We start from the raw sequence: 23511 nt of genomic DNA, 5'->3' as shown, positions 1-23511 counted from the left end.
TTCGACAAAATCCAACACGCATTCATGATAAAACCCTACAGAAAATTGGAATAGAAGATCTTTATCTCAACCTGATTAAGGCTATCTATGAAAAACCAACAGCCAACATCACACTAAATGGTCAAAAACTGAAAACTTTCACACTAAAATCAGGAACAAGACAAGGATACCCACTATCACCACTCCTGTTCAATGTAGTTCTGGAAACATTACCCACAGCAATTCGAAAAGAGAAAGAAATAAGAGGAATAAAGACAGGAAAGGAAGAAGTTAAACTGTCATTATTTGCTGATGATATGATACTTTACATAGAAGGCCCAAAAAACTATGCCAAAAGACTTCCAGACTTAATTTATAGGTTCAGTAGAGTAGCTGGATACAAGGTCAACACTCAAATAACAGTAGCCTTCTTGTACACAAATGACAGACTCACCGAGAAAGGAAATAGGGAAACATAATTGTGTCATTTTATTTCCAGACTATTTTGGTTTAGCCTTATGTTTCAGAGTTTAATGGACAGATGAAGAGTAGGCATATCCATCCTTGTTCCCCACCTTACGGAGAAAGCGTTTTATCTTCTCCATTCATATAAGGCATTCTCGCTGGAAGTATGGAGTACATGTCTTTAATCTGTTGAGAAGATTCTGTTCTACTTCTAGTCTCCTGATAGCTTTTACCGTGAAGAGCTGTAGAATTTAGTCCAATACTTTTTCTCCAACTAGTGACAGGATCATATGGCTTTTTCCTTTCCTCTGTTAAAATGATGACTTTTGGGGGTGGATCTTCCATTGCTGAACCAACACTGCCATCCCTATAACAAAACCACTTTCAACATATTGCCAGATCTGACTAATAGTTTATTTTGTTAAACAAATTTCTGTGTTCATACTTTTTTCTTCTGTTATCTTTATCCACTTTTAGGATTAGCCAATGTTGATTTCCTAAAATGAGGGGAGAAGTGTTCCTTTTTTTTTTTTTTGCTTTAAATATTTGATATAATTTATCAGTTAAAATGTATACGAGCCTGTTGTTGTCATATAGGTAGGTTTTCAAGCTAGGAATATACTTTCTTTAATAGGTGCTATTCAAATTTTAAATTTCCTCCAGAGTTAGTTTCATTAATTTGTCTTCCAAGGTACTTCTTAGAAGTTGTCAAATTTATTTCAAAAAAGACTTTTGTAATGTGCTTTCTATATGCTTTTAAATTCTGTAAAATCTGTGGTAATGTCTCCTAGATCTTGATATTGTAATTTTTAAAATGTATAATTGATATTGTGTAATAGGAAGTAAAGGTCTAAAGGAGCAGGGGAATTGGGAGGGGTAGGGGAAAGGAAAGAAGGGAAAAGAAAAAATATGAGAAAAGGAAAAAAATGGAAACAAAGTCTTTGCAAATAGGGAAGGGCAGAGGGGGTGAAGGGAGGGCAGGGGAAGGGAAAAAAAAATAAGAACCAAGATACTCATGTAATGGTACAAGATCCCAATGGTGTATGTAAATGTATTTTATACCTAAAATGTACCAATAAACTTAATGGGGGAAAAAAAAAGAAATTAGGGAAATCCTTTTATAATAGCATCCAAAAAAATGAAATATCTAGGAATCAATCTAACAAAGGAAGCAAAAGACCTCTACACTGAAAACTACAGCACTCTGAAAAAAGAAATCGAAGAGGATATAAGAAAATGGAAAGACATCCCTTGTTCCTGGGTGGGAAGAACCAATATAGTGAAAATGGCCATACTTCCAAAACTGATTTAATGCAATAGATTTAATGCAATGCCTATTGAAATTCCAACAATATATTTCACAGAACTAGAGAAAACAATCCAAAAATTCATTTGGATCCAGAAGAGACCTAGAATAGCAAAAGCAATTCTAGGCAACAGAGACATGGCAGGGGTTATCACAATCCCCAACTTGAAACTATACTATGAAGCTCCTATGATAAAAACAGCATGGTACTGGCAAAGAACAGACCAGAGGATCAGTGGAATAGATTAGAATATGTAGAAACAACTCGAGACACCCTCAGCCACCTCATCTTTGACAAAGGAGCCAATCACCTTCACTGGAGGAAAGATAGTCTCTTTAATAAATGCTGTTGGAAAAACTGGATTGCAGCCTGCCAAAGATTAAAACTAGAACCTTATCTATCACCATGCACTAAACTAAGATCGAAGTGGATTAAAGATCTAAATATTAAAACAAACACTAAACTTTTTGGGAGATAAGTTAGGTAGAACTATTGAAGACATTGGCATAGGAAAAGACTTTATGAACAAAACCTCAGTAGCACAGGAACTAGCACAAAGAATCAACAACTAGGATCTCATCTTATTAAAAAGCTTCTACACTGCAAGAGAAACCACCAACCAAGCCAAGAGAAAACCCTACAATGTGGGAATAAATTTTAGCAGCTGTACCTCAGACAAAGGACTATCTAGAATATATAAAGAACTGAAAAAAATCAGACTCCCGCAAATTTAAAGACCCAATTCAAAAATGGGCATCTGAAATGAACAGACGTTTCTCAGACAAAGAAGTAAAAGCAGCAAATAAACATGAAAAAATGTTCAACATTACTGGTCATTCAAGAGATGCAGATGAAAACAACACTGAGATTCCACCTTACCCCAGAAAGAATGGCTGCTATCAAGAAATCAACCAATAACAAATGCTGGCGGGATTGTGGGGAGAAAGGAACCCTTCTCCATTGTTGGTGGGAGTGCAGACTGGTGCAACCACTGTGGAAATCAGCATGGAGATACCTCAAAGAACTAGGACTAGAGGTCCCATTTGACCCAGCTATTCCCCTGCTGGGTATCTTCCCCCCAAAATTAAAAGAATCATACCACAGCAATAACACCCATGTTTATAGCAGCACAGTTTGTAATAGCTAAAGCTTGGAAACAGCCCAAGTGCCCATCAACTGGAAACTGGATAAAGAAGGTGTGGTTTTTTTATAAAATGGAATACTACTCAGCCATAAAGAACGACAAACTAGAGACATTTATAGCTAAATGGATGCATATTGAGGTCATGCTCTTAAGTGAAATAAATAGGACACACATGTGTAAATACCGAATAGTTGCTCTGGTGTGAGAAACTGAAAGTGTAAATAAGAATTAAAATGATTAAAATGAATAATTGATAATTTGAAATAGGAAGAAAAGATCCGAAGGGATAGGGGAAGGGAAAAGGAAAGAAGGGAAAGGAAAAATTATGAGAAATGGAAAAAATGGAAACAAAGTCTTTGTAAATAGGGAATGGTGGAGGGTTGAAGGGAGGACAGGGAATGGGGAAAAAAATAAGAACCAAGATACATCATGTACAGGTACATGATAAATGTAATGATAAATGTAAATGTATTGTATACTTAAAATGTACCCATAAAATAAAATAATTTAAGGGAAAAAAAATAAAGTAAAATGTCAGATAGGGCCAGGGATTTAGCTCATTGGTGCCCCAGCTGCCTGGCAAGTACAAGGTACTGAGTTCGATTCCTGGTACTAGAAATAAATTAATTAATTAAATGTTGGATAAATTTATTATTTAGCTAGGTATGGGGGATGGTTCATGCCTGTAAATCTAAGTTTAGGGAAGATTGCAAGTTTGAGCCCAGCCTGGGCAAATAGTAAGCCCACAGCCCCATCCCCAGTTTCCAAAAAAAAAAATCATTCATACCTGTACATAAGATATACAAGAAACACAGCAGAAAGTCTTCATGTAGCTTCTAAAACCAAATAAAAATTGAAGATAATATAACAAGTTTTGACTTTGTTAAGCCTTCCCACTAGAAAATGACCTTGGTCTCATTTTTCTAGTTTTTTAATCTGTTTCAAGGTGAGAACTTGTAGCACTTGTAGAATGAACTTTTTAACTATCTTCCTGTAGATGGCTCTTTGCAGGATCTGGAGGGCAGGCAAATCAGGACTGAATTTCTAGAAATTCTGTAAATGTAGTTCCTTTTTGATTGAGGAAGCATCTGCGTCCAGGAGAAAGTAGACACTAGAACTAGGCATTAGATTGCCAATTGGTAATCAATTTTGAACACTCTGGAGAGTGATCTGTTTTTGCAGAGGGAGGTTGTCAGGCAGTGCCTGGATGAACTTGGCAGTGGGTGAGCATGTGGGCTAGGATGAGATTTGCTCATGCAAAGCTTGGACAAGGCCTGATTGACACCTCAGAATTCTATGGTAGTGGAAAGGTGTTAAGGGCAGGTGGTATCAGTTGGTTACCTTGGCCACAGTTAAACCTTACTAAAACTGCTGCAAATGCCTAACATTGAGATGCTGTATACAATGTGTTATATATCTCCAAATAGCTGAAGAGAAGACCCTTTTGAATAGATGTGTATAAATTATTCATTTCTTTGTAGAATGTTTCCCCAGAAACAAGTTTGTTTGTTTGTTGGTTGGTTGGTATCGGGGATTGAACTCGAGACCTTGTGCTTGCAAGGCAGGTGGCAGAACCACTGAACTAAATCCTCGGCCCCCAGAAACAAGTTTTGATTTTGAGATAATGTTATTTTTTCTGATCCTAATTTGCCACAAGTTTGACTGTTTCATAGCAACTCCTGGTTTCTTATGGTATGACCAGAACAGAAGAATGTGCCTGTAGCATTTCTGTGGCAGAATATGTATCAGAGCAGGTTTCTCTAAATTAAATTTAAGCTAAAACAAGGAGATCAAAACAACAAACTTGCTTTACATTATTTAAAACGTTAATTTTGCCTAAGTGCATTCCTTCCCAGATTTGGAACTTATGTTACTTTCTTGTGGCTTGGCTCACACTAATTTTTTTAATCTTCAGAATCAATTAATAACGTATCAGTAGAAATTGCCAGGTTTTAAAAATATATACTAGAACTGCTCCTGCCTCCACAAGCCACAAGGTCCTGAGTTCGATTCCCAGTATCCAAAAAAAGATAGATAGATAGATAGATAGATAGATAGATAGATAGATAGATAGATAGGGCTTGTTTTCCTATTTTTTAAAGATAAGGAAAATGAGGAAATGAGGTTCATAAATAATTTGTTTAGTGTTTATAGAGCAGGATCTAACATCCAGTTCATTTCTGGCAGGTTTAGTGTCAGAACTCTCCCCACAGCATGCCACGTGTGCTGTCTTCTTGGGCATGAGTCATAAGTGACCACTTGTTACATTATGATTAGAAACCATAATCCCCTTAGTCTGAGTTTTCTTGTAGTTGGTGCTTTGACCACTGTCATTCCTGATTAGCAAGGCTGCTAGATTTGGTATATCGAATGTATAAAGATCAGAAGATTCTGAAGATGGACAGGGACACAAAAATCTTCATTAAGACTCATCACCATAGGATTCCTTCTGTCAGGTATCTTAACCATCGTTTCATCCTAAATGAACAGAATGGTCCCTTCCTACCCTGTATTTTTGAAATACTGTAAAACAGAATAACAAGAGATACTTTATTTCTTTCACTTATAAGCATTAATCTGTTATCTAATCTAATTTTCATATAAACAAATGAAGATAAAGCCCAAGAAAAAGGCTAGCTAGCTCTGTATATTTGTCACTATTCTACTAGAATAATAAACAGAATTTTAAGATGTTGGAGGGCAAGTTGAAGAATATTCATGAGTGGAGAGTATATGCAGTTTTGTTTTTTAAAACTTAAAACTATGTATAGGAAATCATATTTTGTAAATGGAATTCTAATGATCTAAATTAGGGACCCTGTATTCAGTTTTCTCCCAAAGAGTATAAAAGAGGGGTAAAATTTTAACTTGGTATTTCTTGTCTTTAAAGTATTCATTGTGAGGTATGTATATATAAAAGAACAAAATGTGGGATATTTTTCACACACCAAATACTAGTGTGAGTACCAGCCACCCACCTTGAATACTAAAAATGGAAAACAAGCCAGAATCCTTCAGCTTCGGACTGTTAGAAATGCTGTCTCTTGGTGAACATGTGTATGTTTCTTGTGTAGTAGGGTGCAGTTGCTGGGACATAAGATATGTACATCTTCACTTTTAATAGATAATGCCATATAATTTTCCACAGTGGGGACACCAATTTATAATCCCATCATCAGGAATTCCTCTGTTTAACACTTTAAAATGCAAGCAGGGCCAGGGATTTAGCTCAGTGGTTCTGCCACCTGCCTCGCAAGCGCAAGGTCTTGAGTTCGATGCCCAGTACCTAGATAAATAAATAAATAAATAAAAATAATAATTAAAAAAATAAAATGCGAGCACTTGTTCACTTTCTCTTGCTCTTTCTTACCATATCTGAAGAGTGGTTTTATTTGCATTTTCTGGTTCCTTTTATGTTTATTTGACCATTTGTATATCCTCCTGAGTTGCTTGTCTTTTTTCCTATCGTTTTGTAGGCGTTCTTTATAAATTTTGTATATAATTGGAATCCTGATGCCCCATAACAAAAATCAATTCCATTATATAAGTTCTTTAGTGATTAAATGTATCAGAAATGTCTTCTCTCAGTTGATGGATTATTTTTTTGAATTATGAAATTGTGACTGCCAAAGAACTGAAATTCTAAAGTTTAATGAAGTTCAGTCTATCAGTCTTTTGTTATTGTTGTTGTTGTTAAATACCATTATGTCTTATTAAAGGATTTTTTATTTTTTTCATTTTGCCTTATTGAGACAGGGTCTCACTATATATTTCAGGCTGGCCTTGAACTCAGTATGTAGCCCTTGAACTGACACGATCCTCCTGCTTCAGCTTCCCACGTGCTGGCATTATATGCATGTGCCACCATACTCAGCTCTATTAAAGGGTTTTCTTTTCCTGTCCCTGGATTGTAAAGATATTCTCTGGTGTGTTGTTCTAAAATTTAGGATTTTATTCTTTTCACCTTTTCAATTTCAGCTACAGTTGAAATAGTTTTTGTGGGGGCTGGGGACTTAGCTCAGTGGTTCCACCACCCGCCTCGCAAGTGCAAGGACCCAAGTTCAATTCCCAATACCAAAAAAAAAAAGAGTAGGAAATAATTTGGGCCGGGGATTTAGCTCAGTGGTTTTGCCGCCTGCTGCGCAAGTGCAAGGACCCAAGTTCTATCTCCAGTACCAAAAAAAAAATTTTTTTTTAAAGAAATCATTTTTGTGGTTAGTATGAGGCCAGATTTTATTTCTCCCATATTCAGTTGTCCTACTACCCTTTCTTAAATATTCCCCAATATTTTCTTTCCATAGTATACTTTAGTGACATCTTACCATAAATAAACTATCTGTATATGCAAGAGTCTGTTTCTGGGCTCTGTATTCTATTTCTTGGTTTTACTTGTCTGTCCTAATCCCTGTTCCACACCATCTTAATTACTATAGTTTTTAAGGTGTTGGTATTGGGTAGAGTGTGCCCTCTGTCTTTGTTGTTCTTCAGTAATGCCTTGATTATTCTTAGCCTTTATCTCCCATTTGTGTTTTTAAAATTGGCTTTACACATTAATACTTTTTAGGGATTTTTTATTAGGATTACCCTGAATCTGAAAAATCAGTTTGGAAAGAATTGAAAAATCTTTGTGGATAACTAAGTGAATATATACTGTATAGAATAATAATAATAGTATCTTAGCAAATACAGTGTGGCAGAACATTCTGTTACCATTAACACTAGAACATGAGAGGCTTAGAAGCTTCTACCTGGGTCTCTTGGGTCTCTCAGTCTTAACATTTCTTTTAGAAACCCACTTACCATGATTGACAAACCTAAGACACATGGAAAGGCCACATGCAGGCCTGTGGTCAGAAGTCCCAGCAGAGGTCCCAGCTCACAGCCAGCCACACCTTCCCCCCATGTGACAGCCTGCCCATCTGAGCCTTCGGATGAGTGCAGCCTAAACTCACATCTGCCTGCAGCCACAGGAGCAGCTTCAAGTGAGAACCAGCCAGTTAAACCCAGTCAACCCCAAAGAGTGCAAGGGATGATAATAAATTGTTGTTTTAAGAAACTAAACTTTAGAGAGCTTTGTTATGCAACAGTAGATAACCAGAACACTGATAACACCTAAAACCTGGTTGGTCTGTATACAGCTTTCTTCCACTATTTAAAAAAAATCCCTTTTTACATACCTATATAATGAGACCCTAATAAAATCTTGGTAGAGTTTCCTGGTTGGTAAACACATCAGTGCACCAGGAGGATAAGGTACCCTCATCAATGGAGAGGACACAGAAGCTCTGCAGGGTGCTATTTCCTGTATCCCTTTAGAATAAAACTGAAATTGTTAAGTACAGCACTTTCCTGAGTTCTGTGATCTCAGGATCATGGGATCTCTCCAGATTTATAGCTGGCTGGTTAAAGGTACAAATGGTCTAGGGACCCCTGAACATGTGACTGTTGTCTGAAGTGAGGGCTGTCTTGTTAGGAATTGTGTCCTTTAATCTGTAGATTCTGATGCTAACTCAGGATAAAAGCATCAGAATTTTATTACAGTACTCCAGTACCACTACATTTTCCATTATTTCTCTTAAAAGGACATGTTCACATTGGGTTGTCCTCGGTCACATTTTGTATGTAGGATGTAATGGTTCTGCAAATAAGATTCTGTGATATTACTTCTGTTGGTCTCCTGAGCCAAAGGTTGGCATACTTTCTTCTGTAAAGGGCCAGGTACTATTTTAGGGTTTATGTGACAAATAGTCTCTGTCACTACTAGTCATCTTTTGTTGTAATATAAAAACACCTATAGACAGTGTATGAGGGATGGGCATAAAACTGTAAAACTCAGTGGCAGACCGGATTTGGTTTATGGGCTGCAGATGACCAACTTCTAAATTGTTTTGGAAATAGGCTTGCAGTTATTGAGAGAAAGGGAGAAGGAGCTGGGATTTTGATTTATACTGAAGGCTAATAGTACTCATCTTTTGTGTTAAATAAAGTACTTCTATTATAAAAGAAATGCATGCTTATAGAAAATTTTCACAATATAGAAAATAACCAAGTACAAGTAATATTTATTGGATACTGCCAAGTACAGATTTATTTCGGTAAATTCTTTAAATACATGAGATAATTATTAAGTCTGATGGTCATTTTGCAGGTAAGCAATATACAGAAGAGATTAAGTAACAACCAGATAAGTGACTAGTAAGTGATAAAGCTAGAATTCAAAGCCAAGTGTTTGACTCTAAAGCAGAAGTTCTCAACCATTCTTTACAGGAACAGCAAGGGAATTATCTTCGGATCCCACTACCCAAATATAGTACAAATAGTAGTTATTATTTGTTCTCTGCAATCTTAGCTTTGTTTTGTCATTCTACATAGTCAGCTTTACAATGTGCAGCTAATTCTGTACCCAGAGCAGCCATTTCTCATCAAGTCATAGTTGATTAGCTATGGCTGAACGGAAGAAATGTATGGGATGCCAGAAGACCCTTATCAGAGAATATTGTCTGTAACTCTTTGGAACTGTCAAAATGCTGCTTTAGTCATGATTTTTTCCAAGGTTACTTGGCTAGCAAGGGCAGAGATGTTTTTTACTTTAAAGCATAGAGCTATCTGCTCCCCCACTTCATCCCTATTTGACTCTTCTCCCTTCACCCTGTTTCATGCCCTGTATTTAAAAATAAGCACTAGTCTAAAAAGACTAAATAGCTTTTCAAAAACAGCTTTTAAAACTGGGAACAAAAAACATTTTTAAAATGATATTAAAAATACATAGACAAACCTCATACTGTCTATAAAAATTAACTCAAAATAGATCAGAGACTTAAATATGAAACAAAACTGTAATAAAACCTTTAGATAAATTATAAAAGTTTCAGGAAACAGGGATAGGCAAAGAGTTCTTGACACAAATACAATACAGAAGGGAAAGATTGATGAATTTAAAACATGCTGTGCAAGTTTGTAATAGCTGAATCTTGGAAACAGCCCAAATACCCATCAACCAATGAATGGATAAAGAAGATGTGGTTTTTCTATACAATGGAGCCATAAAGAAAAATAAACTTGAGGCATTTCTAGCTAAATGGATACACCTTGAGACCATACTCTTAAGTGAAATCAGACAGATGTGTATAAATACTGTATTGTTTTTCTGATGGGAGAAACTGAAAATGTAAATGAAGACCAAAATGTGTAATAGATATTGTGAGATAGGAAGAAAATATTCTAATGGGTAGGGGAACCAGGGAGGGAGGCAGGGGAATGGAAGGAAGGAAAAGAAAAAGGAAATGAGAAAAGAAGGAAAAAATGGAAACAAAGTTTTGTTAACAAGGAGGGGAAGAGGCTTTGAAGGGAGGGTAAGGGGATGGGGAAAAAAAAGAATCAAGATATATCATGTACAGGTACAAATTCCCTATGATTGTGATCATTATGTATATCTAAAATGTACCAATAAACTTAATTTTTAAAAACGTGCTGTGCAGAAGACTATGTGGAAAGGTTATAAGGACAAAATGTAGGAAAATAATTAAAATGTAGAGGAAAATAATTAGAGGCCACATCTGACAAAGGAGCTAGTTTGTAAACTGTGTAACACTCTAGAGTGAAAGCATTAAAGGGGACATACACATGAAAAGTTGTTCAATATCATCAACAGATGCAAATTAAACACCCACGTATGCAGAATAATGACAACACCAGATCCAGAAAAGGATATAAAGAAACTGGATTGCTCATACATTGCCAGTGGTTATAGAAGTGGTATAGCCACTGTGGAAAAAGTTTGGCAGGTATTTAGAAAACTTAAGCATGCGTTTACCATGTGACCCAGCAGTTATACTCTTGGGCATTGTTTTAGAGAAATGACAACTTACATTTGCACCAAGACTTGTATATAAATGTTCACAGCAGCTCTATTTGCAGTCACCAAAAATTGGAAGCAACTTGCATGTATTTTAACAGGTGATTAATTAGACTGTGGTAAATCCATCCTATGGGATACAATAACAAGGATAGCAATAACAAGGAATAAACTATGATTTACACAAGAACTTGGATTATACGCTAGAGAGAACTAGCCCAAGCAAAAAGAGCCAGTCTCAAAAAGTTTATATAATTGTGATGCCATTTATATGGCAGTTTTGAAATGGCAAAACTTTAGACCTAAATAGTACAGTAATAGTTGCCAGGACGTGGAAGTGGAGGACAGAGGTGGGTTGCTGTGAAAGGGCAGTACAGGCTCTTTGGGTGTTGGAACTCTTCTGCATTTGACAGTGGTGATTGATACTTGAAATTGTAGAACTAAGTACCCACACATACATATAGATGTATCCAAGTAAAACTAGGGATATCTGGGCAAGATAGATGGGTTATATCAATGTTAGTATTATGGTTGTGATACTATCTCATAGTTTCTGCAGAATGTTACATTAGGGGGAAATTGAGTAAAATGTGCCTTTTCATGTTATTTCTTACAACTATAAATGAGCCTCAATTATCTCAATAAAAATTACATTAATATCTATAAAATTCACATTATAGTATGGATTTCAGTATTTACATTTTGAACCAGGTAATTCATTATATGGGAAATAGAAAAAGACTCTGCATTTTAGAGTGTTTATCAATATCCCTGATTTCTGTCACCTTGATGCAAGTAACTCCCTTATTTCTGACAATTGAAAATGCTTTCAGACATTGCCAAATGCCTTCTGGGAGACAAAATTGCCCTCAGTTGAACACGACTGAGCTATAGGAATAACATATCTTATGTGCTTTCGTAAGCATGTCACACATATAGTTTTGCATAGGCTAGTCATTTGATTAGAAGACTATCCCATTTCCCTTCTACACATCCCTATTTGGAGTTAGGGGTGCTTTCTGGGAGAGGCTGTGCTCAGACTGGTCCGGAACCTGCAGCCTAGTGATGAGCATGGCTCAGGCTGGAGTCCTTAAGTGCAGCAGAAGCACAGAATCTGAACTGTGGGCAGAGGGCAGCTGCAATTGTCTATCGGATAGATAGGCAAGTCAAAAAGTACTAATTCCAAGTTGCTCTGATCCAGTGATGTTTCCTTTGAAACACTCTAGGTATATCATAATTGATAGAAGGTCCAAATATGTGGCATGGCATTTCCCAGGGCCCTGAGTCCTCCGTACAAACCCTTATCTCTGGATGTGAATCCATAAAGCTCAAAGGTCCCTGCCAGTCAAGTCAGATGGTAAAACATGAAGTTTTCATCATCTTTTAGGGAATTCCTTTTGTTTAAGGAGACAGTTATCTTTTTCATGTGATTTTTTGACTTTTTCTTTAAGGAATTGTCTGTTCTTACTCTTTGCTTAGATTTCAATCAGTATTCTTTTTCCCATTTTTATCTCTTCATTTTGAATTATAAAAATTTTTACATATAAAATCTTATTGCAGTTATGAATGTTGTAACTCTTACTTGCTTGCCTTTATTCTTCTTTTGAAGGCATTTTACCACCTATTTTTGCTTACTCTTTGACTTTTTTTTTTTTGGTACCGGATATTAAACTCGGGACCTTGCACTTGCAAGGCAGGTGCCAGAACCACTGAGCTAAATCGCCGGCCCTACTCTTTGACATTTGAATTAAATGTTTATAGTTGGGTTTTAATTTTTAAACACGATCTTTTTTTTTTTTTTTAAGTCTCGTTTATTTATTTATTTTTTTTTTTGGTACTGGGGATCTAACTTGTGACCTTGTGCTTGCAAGGCAGGCAGTGAGTCTCATTTAATCTTAACTAAAGATGTGTTTGATATTTTCCATCTATCCCATGTTTTCTATTAATTTTATGCTTTCTTGAGACTTTTTCTTGGGGGGGGGGTGTTTGTGTGTGTGTAAAACCCTCTTGATCTAGGGGCTCAATTTTAAAATACACATTTAAGATAAATTTAAGCTTTTATTTTTCAGAAATGAAATAGTGACTAATATGATCTCCTTTCTCTCAGCACTTGGGGCATACTACAGTCTTGATTATTATAGCTAAATGATAATTTTTCTGTTTTGTGGCTTATACTTCAAAAACAAAATTTTTTTCTGCTTTTCTGACCTTATTCCCACAGTTCTTTGCATTGATAAACCTTTGTGTCTTTCACAATATAGCTTCCTCATTTTTGATTCTTTATTAATAGTAGTTTCATTGGCCAGACTATCATTGTGATTTTTTTTCCCCCCTCAAGAAAGTTCACCTAGGTGATAGACTTTCTGATTTGCTTTTCTGTCACCCTCATGTGGGAACCACAGCCCTAGAGCTCAGAAATTCTTTGATCAACTTTTATTGTATATGGTGACATAATAAATTGTACATTTCAGTGTACAATTTGAAAAGTTTGACACACCTGCACGTCTGTGGAACCATCACTGTGATCAAGATAAGGAACATATCCATCACCCTAAAAGTCCATTTGTATCCCCTGGTGACCTCCTCACATGCTCTATCCCCAGGCTCCCTCTTTCTGGTCAGCTGTCACACTCAGTTTACATTTTAAAATGAGATCATGCAAAATGTACTTTGTGTGGGGAGTGGTTTGGTTTGTTTTTGAGTGACAAAGTCTCACTGTGTAATCCAGACTGGCCACAGATTCGCAGTCTTCCTGCCTGAGCCTCTAGAGTGCTGGGATGCACTTCTGTCAGGGTCTGGTTTCTATCGCTCACCATGTATTTATTTTGAGATTCAGCCATTTTTGTGTGTGTGTCAATAATTCTTTTTATTGCTGAGAAGTATTCCATTGTATAGATATATGCATTTGGAAATTTGGTTTGTGTCAGTATTGAGTTATCACAAATAAAGCTAATGTGAACATTCATGTACAGGTCTTTTTATGGACATGGCTTTTGTTACTCTTGGGGAAATACCCAGGAGTGAGTGGAGTGACTGGGTTATATGGTAGGTGTATATTTAACTTTGTAGGAAATTCCCAAACTTCTACACTGGTTGCTCTGTTTTACATGCAGTCCCATCGCCAGCGTGAGAGTTCTAGTTGCTTTCCATCCTTGCCAGCTCTTTAAGTGTTGACATTATAATAGGTGTGTGGTAACTCATTGTAGTTTCAATTCACTGAGCATTTTTTCATGTGCTTAGTTAACATTTATATAATTGCTTATTGTAAAATATTGGGTTCTATTAAGGATTTCTTTTTCAGGTTATTTCTATTTATAGTAATATTTATTCAGGATACCAGTCATTCATCAGATATGTAATTGGCAAATATTTTCTTGTTCCTTTTCATGTTCATTACATAATCTTGGTGAATATGTTTTTAATTTTGATGAAGTTTAGTCTTTTTTTTCTTTATGACTAGAGACTTTTTTTTGTTCATGAAGTTTTTATCAAGTTTAGTCCTCTGTTGTTGCTGCTTTATGATTTTAATTTTTATACAGGGAACTGTGATTTATCTGTAATTAATATGATTATGTGGTGAGAAGAATGGATAAAGGCTCTTTTTTTTAACCATGGCTTTCGAGTGAGTGTGTGTGTGTGTGTGTGTGTTTCTGTAGTTTGTTCAGTTCCATTGATCTGACAGCACAACATTGTCTTAATTACTACAGTTTTTTTAAATTGTGGTTAAATGTATGTAACATAAAAATTTATATTTTTACCATGTTTACTGTGTTTAGCAGCAGCATTAGTACATTCACAGTGTTGTGCAACCACCATAGTCATCCAGCTCCAGAACTTTTTTTGTCTCCCATGCCAGAACTCTTTCACATTAAATAACTCCCCATTCCTCCATCTCCTTTCCCCTTGGCAACAATTCTACTTTCTGTCTATAAATTTGACTCTGCTAAGTACTGTACCTCATATGTGTGGAATCATGCAGAGTTTGCCTTTTGTGACTAGCTTATTCCACTTAGTCCAGTGAAGAATTAGTCAAGGTTCATCCATTGGAGTATCCATCAGTTTCCTTCTTTTTTAAGGCTGAATAATTCCATGATGTATATGAACCATATTTTGTTGGTCTCACCATGGACTCTGGTTGTTCACCCTTTCACTGTTGAAATTATTCATTGTTGTGAATAATGTTGCTGTGAGCATGATTTCATACAGTATCTGTCTGAGTCCCTGTTTTCAGTCTCTTGGGATATATACCCAAAGTGGCATTGGTGGATCATATGGTAATTCTGTTTAATTTTTTGCAGAACTGTCATACTATTTGCACAGTGGTTCCACTGTTTTTCATCTCCACCAGCAGTGTACAAGGCCTCCAGTTTTTTCACATCCTTGCCTGCCCTTATTTTTGTGTTTTATTTAAAAGTGTAATAACCATTCTAATGGGTATGAAGTGATAATGTGATTTTGATTTGTATTTCCCTTTTGATTAGTGATGTTGAACATCTTTCAATCTGTGTCTCCTTTGGAGAAATGTCTGTCTATTCAAGGCCTTTACCCATTTTTGAGTCAGATTATGTTTTCCTTGTCAAACTGTAGGTTTTCTTTATAGAGTTTAGATATTAATCTCTTTCCAGTTATGTGATTTGCAAATGTTTTCTTCCATTCTTTGTGCAATAGATATAATTTTCATAGTAAAAAATTAAAGGAATTTTTAAGTACAGAAAAAGAATTCAGTGAATACTCACCTCCCAGAGATCCAACAATTAACATTTTTCTGTATTTGCCTTATCTATACATATATGCACACACCCAAATTATATTGCTGAACCATTCTAATTATATACACCCTTATAGGTTACCTACTATCTGCCTTCAAAAAATAGGCACTTTTCTCTCATCTGCCATTTTTCCCCGTATACATTCTCCAAAATACATTTCAAAATAATACACAAAGTCCGCCAAATGTATGTACACTTCAGGAAATGAAAAATTTGTATAAATATTTTAATACTAAATTTATTGAGACATCATGAGATTAATGCAAGTTACCTTTGCCTCTGCAATTACAAGAGGTCCTCAAAGTGGTAGCTATTAGCTTCCAGACATTAGTACGGTGAACTGCTGCTTGGATAACCTTGGTCATTGAGTTTACTGCACATGCATTTTTGTTTCTTCTCTAAGGGCCAGCAGTGTAGTGAGTTTTCTGCAATATACGACATCTTCTAGGGTCCCCCATACAAGAGTAACACCATCTGTAGAAAAAACATTTCCTGAAGTGTGTATACATTTTTTGGCAGACTCTGTATATTAATGGAGAGAAATACCATAGCACCAGTGCTTTTTCTAATTAAAATGTAGCAACCTGCCCTTGGTTAAGTTCACTGATGGTGTTCCTTGGAGTGCTGGCATTTTCTCACAAAGCATTAAGATGTTCATGTCCTTCTTCCCTTAAACTACAATGGTAGTCTCCAAACATCCTACTTTCTCTGTTTTGCTCTTTTAATTCATCATCTGTACTGTGGCCAGAACATACTTTAAGCCATGTCAGTCTGTTTCTTACTCTTTCAGATCCCTTATGTTGTATTTAGCATACAATATAATCCAGATTACTTATCATGGTTTCTTAAATGGACCCAACACAGCCTGGCGCCTGTCTAGACCTTCAACCTTATTCTCAAGAGAGCTGGGTAGATCTGCTGTCTGTGTCTTGAACATACCAAGCTGGTTCCTTTACTAGGACCTTTGCACATGCTCTTTTCCTTTATTAGCACCCATGCCACTTGTGTGTCACTCTTTTCCTTTCAAGTTTTAGTGTAAACGTTAGCTGTCTAGTCAAGTTTTCCTCATGACATATTAAAGTACATCATCTATTTATTCCCTTCCACAACACCTTTGCAACACTTTCTAAATCCTTTTTCAGTGTGTACATACTAATGTCATGTTTGGATGACTCTCTCCCTCCCATCCTTGCTGTGTCCTAAGCTCCATGACAGCAGGGACCATTAGACATGACACACAGCTCACAGTTGCTGAGAGGTGGGTGGTGAGGGGCACACATGGTCCCACAAGAAGTGGCCATGAAGAACGCTCTTCTAGGATTTGTGTTATTTGGCAAAATAAATCACATTATTTTATATTATTGTCACATGTGTTTAAAACTTGATCCAAATTATTTTCTCATTTGAATTACCTAATTTAAAATTAGATAATGACCAGTCATTTCATATGATTTGGGGATCAATTTTAATCTGAAAATCCAAGTGTATATTAGATCATAGTTTGGTCCTGGGGATCAAACTTGGGACCTTGTGCTTGCAAGGCAGGCAGTGGAACCGCTGAGCTAAATCCCTGGCCCAAAGTTGAAGGTACAATAAAGTATTTGGATATTCCATATGTATGTAGTGTAAAAACATTTGATTTTAGTATTCTCATCATGGTTTTCTTCCTTTTACAGACTGAAACAACACTTGGACTCAGTTCATATCAACAGAAAAGGTAAGGCTTATATATTCAATAAGATATTAAGATACTTTCAGATCCTTCTGGGGGATTCCTGCAGTTCTCTCCTTCACTTCCCTAGGATTTTGTTTTGTTTTGTTTTGTTTTTTGTGAACAGGAAATAGCAAATTACAAATTGCATTGTATCATGTATTTCTAAGTATTATGTATGGAAAACCAAGTCTAAATCTGAATTTGCTTGTGATACAATTCTGTAGTATGCTTCTGTGATAGTCCGCTTTCTGTTACTATAACAAATGCCTAAGAAAATCAACTCATGAAGAGAAAAAGGTTATTTTGGCTCACAGTTTTAGACGTTTGGGCCTGTGGCAAGGTAGCACATCTTCGCAGGAGCATGTGGCAGAGCAAAACTGCTCACCTTATCACCACAGAGCCAAGAGAGTAATGACGGGGCTAGGATCCCACTAACCCCTTTAATGGCACACCTCCAGTGACCTAAGACTTCCCCCTAGGTCCTTCCTTTTAAGCTCCCAATACCTTCTCATGGGGACCAGGCTCCAGCACAGGGACTTTCAGGGGACATTGAAGATCCAAACTGTAACTCTCCCCCATCATATACAGAAGGCTTTTACTCAGAGCTGACATTCCCCTTGCTTTGAAAGAAGAGCATCTCTGTGACTTCTCTTGTGGCCACTGCTACCTTTTATGGCTGCCCTCACTTCCCGGGGGGTCTGCCTACAGGCAGAAGCTCAGAGCTGGGGAATACAGTCTTATGATTCAAAGAAGCCTCTTTTAAGTACTGCTTTTCCTGTGATGCCAGGGGTTTCCTTTACCTCAGGTATTGTGAAAACACATACATGCATGTGAATTTCAAAATGCCTGCCATGCCTTCCTATCCCTAAATTTTTGGTCTTTCAGTACCTTTTCATGTCCCTCAGAGAAAAGGATAAAAGGAGGATAACTGGCCCGATTCCCTTTCCATATCCAGGCAATACCTGCTGCAGAAGGGGAGTGAAAGTTGTCTTTAAGACAACCAATCCCATTGCTTCTCGGCTTTTTGGCTAAGATCGAGTGAAGACAACCAGTCCTGCCCTCAACTGTTTCATGTTCTCCCCAGACTCTACTGAGTGCTCCTTTCAGGAGCCATAGACTTAAAGGAGCTGAGCTCAGAAGGCTCAGCATACTGGTGTAGTTGTGCTTCTGTTCGCCAGGAACAGCTGGCCACCCCCCAGCTCCTGTTCTCATGAGTGCCCTTGAGTAACAGTTGGAATGCGGGCAGTGCTGTCAGTGGGTTCTCAGATGGTGAGCCCATTGTACATATTGTAAAACTCAGTCATTTTACAGTGAGTGTTTTTAGGAGTATATTTTATTCTGAAGAGATACCTATTCCTGAAAAGAGAGCAAAATTAATTTATCTTTAAAAATTATCAATAAGTAATCTTATGAAATCAGACATTTAACAACCAAAGTGGTGGAGGCAGCACAAGATGCCCCTGCTCTCACTGTCATCACTGCAGTCCCATTTGGATGTTACAAGAGAGGGAAGCATTTCTTCTTCATGTACAACTGCGAATGTCCCCAGACCTGCAAAATGCAGCCTATATCAATAAAGAATTTTATTTTCAGAGAAAGATGTCAAATACTTATGAGTAGGACAGTTAAAACTTTGCTTTTTCATAGATGTAATGATGAAATCCTTCAATAATTGCCATTTTTGCTTTTTCTCTCTCTCTCATATCTGCAATAATGTGACCCCTTTTCTCTGTTGCACTATCTGTCCTGATACATGTGCACTGTTGGGACCTGCCCTGCCTATAAACGCTACCCAGTATTTTTGGTACTAGGGTGCATTGTCTCCAGGCCCATGTGAGTCTAGCCTGATGCCTCCTTGGTTGGAACATCTGAGAACTCTAGAGCTCACTGACACATCTAGAGCCAACATAGCAGAGATAAAAGCACACCTATTATCTTGTGCTTCTTACTTGATCCTTTATACCAGCAGATAGGAAATTAGCTATAGAACTAAGCTGATTTACATTAATGAAGATGATGTTTTCATCTGTGATCAAAATCTAAGTATTAAGTATTTTCTCAGTATAATGAAGAATTTCCATCAATGCATAATCAGATTCTCAGTTCAGTTTTCATTTACCCATGATCTGTAGCTAACAGATTAACCCAGACTTGGGGCATAAAGTTAGGAATTCAGGCAAAGCACAGCAAAGATAGCTTGTTTGCCTTATAATGATTTGAGGTCTCAGCTGTTGAAACTTCAGTCCTACAAATGACTCAGTAGCTGGGAGTGGAGGCTTGGTCACTCATATTTTGATGCTAGAGTATTAGCTGTGACTTCAGCTGGCTGTCACCTGGAATGCTTATATGTGGGCCTATATGTGTGGGCTTTTCATATGGTCTGGTTTGGACTTCATCTCAGCCTGGTGGCTGGATTCTAGGAGTGAATCTTCATTCCAAAGAGAACCAGTGAAAATTGTATCACCTTTTATAACCACCCCTAGGAAATCATACAGTTACTTCTGTCATATATTGTTAGCCAGTAAGTTCAGTTTGCAAAGGCTCAAGACAAGGGAGAAGAAACCTCCACTGATCGAGGACAGGATGTCAGGATTTGCAGACATATTTTATAACCAACATACTTCACATTTTGTATGTGTGACCAACACCATGAATTAGATAAACATTTATATCAAATTTGTATGCAATACCCATATGGCTCTGGATTAGGGACAAAAACACATCTTAGCTTTGCATGCCATAATAAAATACCATAGACTGGGGTACTTAATACCACAGACATTTATTTGTCTTAGTTCTGGAGGCAGAGAAGTATCAGGTTCTGGCTGACTTCCTTCCTGGTGAGGGCTCTCTTCCTGGTTTGTTCTCTTCTTGCTGTGCCCTCACAGAGGAGGAAGGAGAGAGGGATGAGAAAGAGGGTGAGAAGGAGGGCCAGAGATGTACAGACACACACACAGAAAGACAGAGGGAGAGAGAGGGAGAGAAAGAGGGGCAGAAAGCTCTCTGGTATGTCTTTTTTTTTTTTTTGCTACCGGGGATCAAACTCAAGACCTTGCGCTTGCGAGGCAGGCATGGTGCCACTGAGCTAAATCCCAGGCCCTGATATCTCTTCTTATAATGACACTAATCCCATCATGGAGACCTCATCTAAACCCAATTACCTGCCAAAAGCCTCACTTCCGAATACCATCATACTGGAATTTATAGGCCTTCAACGTTTGAGTTTTGGAGAGACAAAGCTCATGATATCATTCAAGTCCAGCTTTAGATTCCATGCCTATCAAACAACTAAAAACTAAAGAGCTATATTTATGCATTACCCTTATAAGTCATTTTAAAACACCTTTAGCATAGAAAAATAAATACAGTATCCATATTTACCTAGCACATGAGAAGAGTTTAGCTGTGTTTTTTTAATATGTGGTTTGGTGCTGCACATTCTAAACATTGTCAGAGCTCTCAGTAGTTACAACTTTAATGAAAATGTATATGTAAAATAGAACAAAGTAAAATATAGAATTAACTATGTCTAGTTGTATAACAGACATTATAATTTTTTCAGTTCAAAAACTATTCTATGTGTCAGAATTTGGATTTGGGTTTGCAGATTTAAGATGAAGCCTATCATATAATCAAAGATGGTTTTAATTATAAAGAGACCCCAATCATCTTGTTGAGCCCCCTTGCTGAATTATTAAGGAATCAAAGGTCTAAGACATGAGGGATGTTAAAAGTGGCAGAGTTAGACTGGCCAATTTTCTGATTGATAGCCCAGTGTGTCATTCTCTTCCTCTAGTCTTACATCAAGTATGGAATCTTTCAGCATTCACTGTATTTTCTGTTAGCCAATATTTGGCAAGAGGACTATGGTGTAAGAATTCGAGGAGAAAGGCTGTGAAGTAGAGAAGCCCCCTGAAGCATGTGCAAGGCAAGTTGCAGTGATTGAGCATATCCAGTAGAGAAGATGTTGGTGAGAGAGATGCACAGCCAGCTTTTAGTTTCTTAGAGTCTGCTGTGTGCTGGCCTTATCCGTACACTCCCTCTCTCCAGGGTCTTGAAGGAGAGTAAAGAAAGCACTTCTGATGAGATCATAAAGTGTGTGTTAATTGGCTAAATACAGTCCACTTTGTGAAAGCAGTGCATTTGAAAGGGTGTTGTAATCAGACTCTGTAAGCCTCAGGCTTTACTTATACAGAGTCAAGATGCTAAAAGCACCTGTGATCTCTGTCAGCAGAACAGTCCACAGCCAAGGTGAAGGTTAGCTTCTGGCTCCAGAACCTTGTCTCTTCACCCTGATCTACACTGTCTCCACTCATCTGTCCTGTAGGGTATCCCAGTGCATTATAGACCATTTCTGCATCAATCTCTCACTTCATTTTATTCCCCAGCTGTACAGTCCTTTGCTGTCCTCTGGCTTTTCCAGTAAAGCAATAGGGTGAGCCTTGTCCTATCTCGTACTGCCTGTATAAGTCAAATCTCTCATTTTGTTCATGAAACTTAACCTGCCCAGGGAATTTACAGCATAAAAATCTTAGTTTAATGGAATGATTCTCTAGGTAATAGATTGATTGGATGTACTGATGCAAACCTCTGGCTACTATTTGATCTTCATTGTCCCCGTACCTGTCATTGTCCTCCACTTTAGCTTTGGGGTAAAGCTGGCTTTAAGAGCTTCCAGGACATTCTGAAGAGGAAGGAGCTGATGCTTACACAAATTCAGGATTGTGGGTAGTAAAAACCATGAAAAGTAGAATTTTCCAGGATACCCTTCAGTCTTCTGGTTCACTGTGGTTTTTTAAAATGTGATTATTACATGAAAATATTTTTGCTTTAAAAGGCACTGTTTGCATAATAGATGCATATAGTATTCCATGTGTTTATTTAAGTTGAATGTCAAAAATACTATATTGGATGCTAGTGTTAATATGTTGTGACCTGAGGCCGCCTCTTAAGGGTGGTCTTTTCTTATGTATGGAACACTGGTGGGAGATTTGGAATCACATATCTGAGTTCTTTGTTCACAAGCCTTGTGACCTTGAGGAAAAGGTTCTGAGAATGATTTTTACTTAACTGCTCTGAACATGATTTTTACCTGCAAATTGAGGGAGATAACTTCTCTGTCTGATATATCTTATATATGGTATAAGATTATGCAATTGTATAAAGTTGTTTTCAGGATCAAATGAGGATATTAGTAGCTTGTAAACTTTAAAACATAATATGACTGTGTTTTGAGTATTTGCTAATTTGTTCATGTAGTCATTTAGCAAATATATATTGGGATTCATATGGACACCAGGCATTATACCATTGGCGATTCAGTTATCATAAACATTATTTACTGCTGTGTACTAATTTACCACAAACCTAGCTGGCCTAAAGCAACAAACACTTAACTATCTTTCAGTTTGTGTAAGTGGGGAATTTGGAGTGGCATATAAGCAGTAGTGGTTCAGCATCTCTGGTGAGATTGCAGTCAGGATACCATCCACAGCTGTAGTCACCCAAAAGGCCTAGCCCTGGAAGATGCTCTGCCAAGCTGGCTCATTCACATGGCTGCTGGCAAAGACCTCATTTCCTTGCTGGCTGTAGGTAGGAGGCCTTTAGTCACCATGTTCACCATGTGAAATCTATAGGCTGCTTCATTGTTTTCCAATCATGGCAGCTGGCATCCCCCAAAGCAAGTGATCCAAGAGGAAGACACAGAGCCTTTGTAATTGAATTTAGAAGTCATGTGCCATCATTTCCACCATATTCTATTAATGAAGAGAACTAAGCTCCTTTTTCTGAAGATAGGAATATCAAAAAATTAGAGGATATATTTTAAAACTACCACAGTGCTGGATGGATGGGCATGTTAGTCAAGACTCCTGCCATGATGAAGCATTTGTTCTCATGGGGAAAGCAGACAGTAAACTGCCAAATAAATAAACACAACAGCAGCTAGAGAAAAATGTGGGAGAAAGAGAACCCTATTGGATCTTTAGATTGGACATTAGGGAGGACACCCTAGCTGATGTGTACACTTACCTTGTGAAAGAAGAGCATTTCGGACAAAGGAACAGCTAGAGCAGAGTCTTACATTGGGAAAAATTTTGTTTTATTGGTACTAGAGCTGAACATCTTAGTAAAACCTATTCAAAGAAAATTATATCTCTAAGAGACATATTAGGCAAAAAGGATGTGAGTGAGTGTACACGAGTATTCAGTACCTATAAGAACCAAGGCCTTCTGATCTCTAAGTTTCCTGTTATCTTTCTCTTACCACCTAGAAAATA

The 23511-nt window shown here is 37.3% G+C and overlaps 1 protein-coding gene across 2 annotated transcripts in view; it reads left to right on the top strand.

The window, feature by feature from the left end:
• The window catches only part of Tmem131 (transmembrane protein 131), a 192204-nt gene that overhangs the window by 56597 nt on the left and 112096 nt on the right, over positions 1–23511 (top strand). For both annotated transcript variants that reach the window (XM_004844395.3, XM_021258043.2), the window contains exon 3: positions 17196–17236. In XM_004844395.3, the coding sequence (XP_004844452.1) occupies positions 17196–17236 (41 nt within the window). The remainder of the gene's footprint in view (positions 1–17195; positions 17237–23511) is intronic.

This window comes from Heterocephalus glaber, unplaced genomic scaffold, assembly GCF_053883595.1.
Source record: "Heterocephalus glaber isolate CG9 unplaced genomic scaffold, H.glaber_assembly_v1.0 deba00000470, whole genome shotgun sequence".
NCBI classification, from domain to species: domain Eukaryota; kingdom Metazoa; phylum Chordata; class Mammalia; order Rodentia; family Bathyergidae; genus Heterocephalus; species Heterocephalus glaber.
This window is presented reverse-complemented; position numbering and strand designations above follow the sequence as displayed.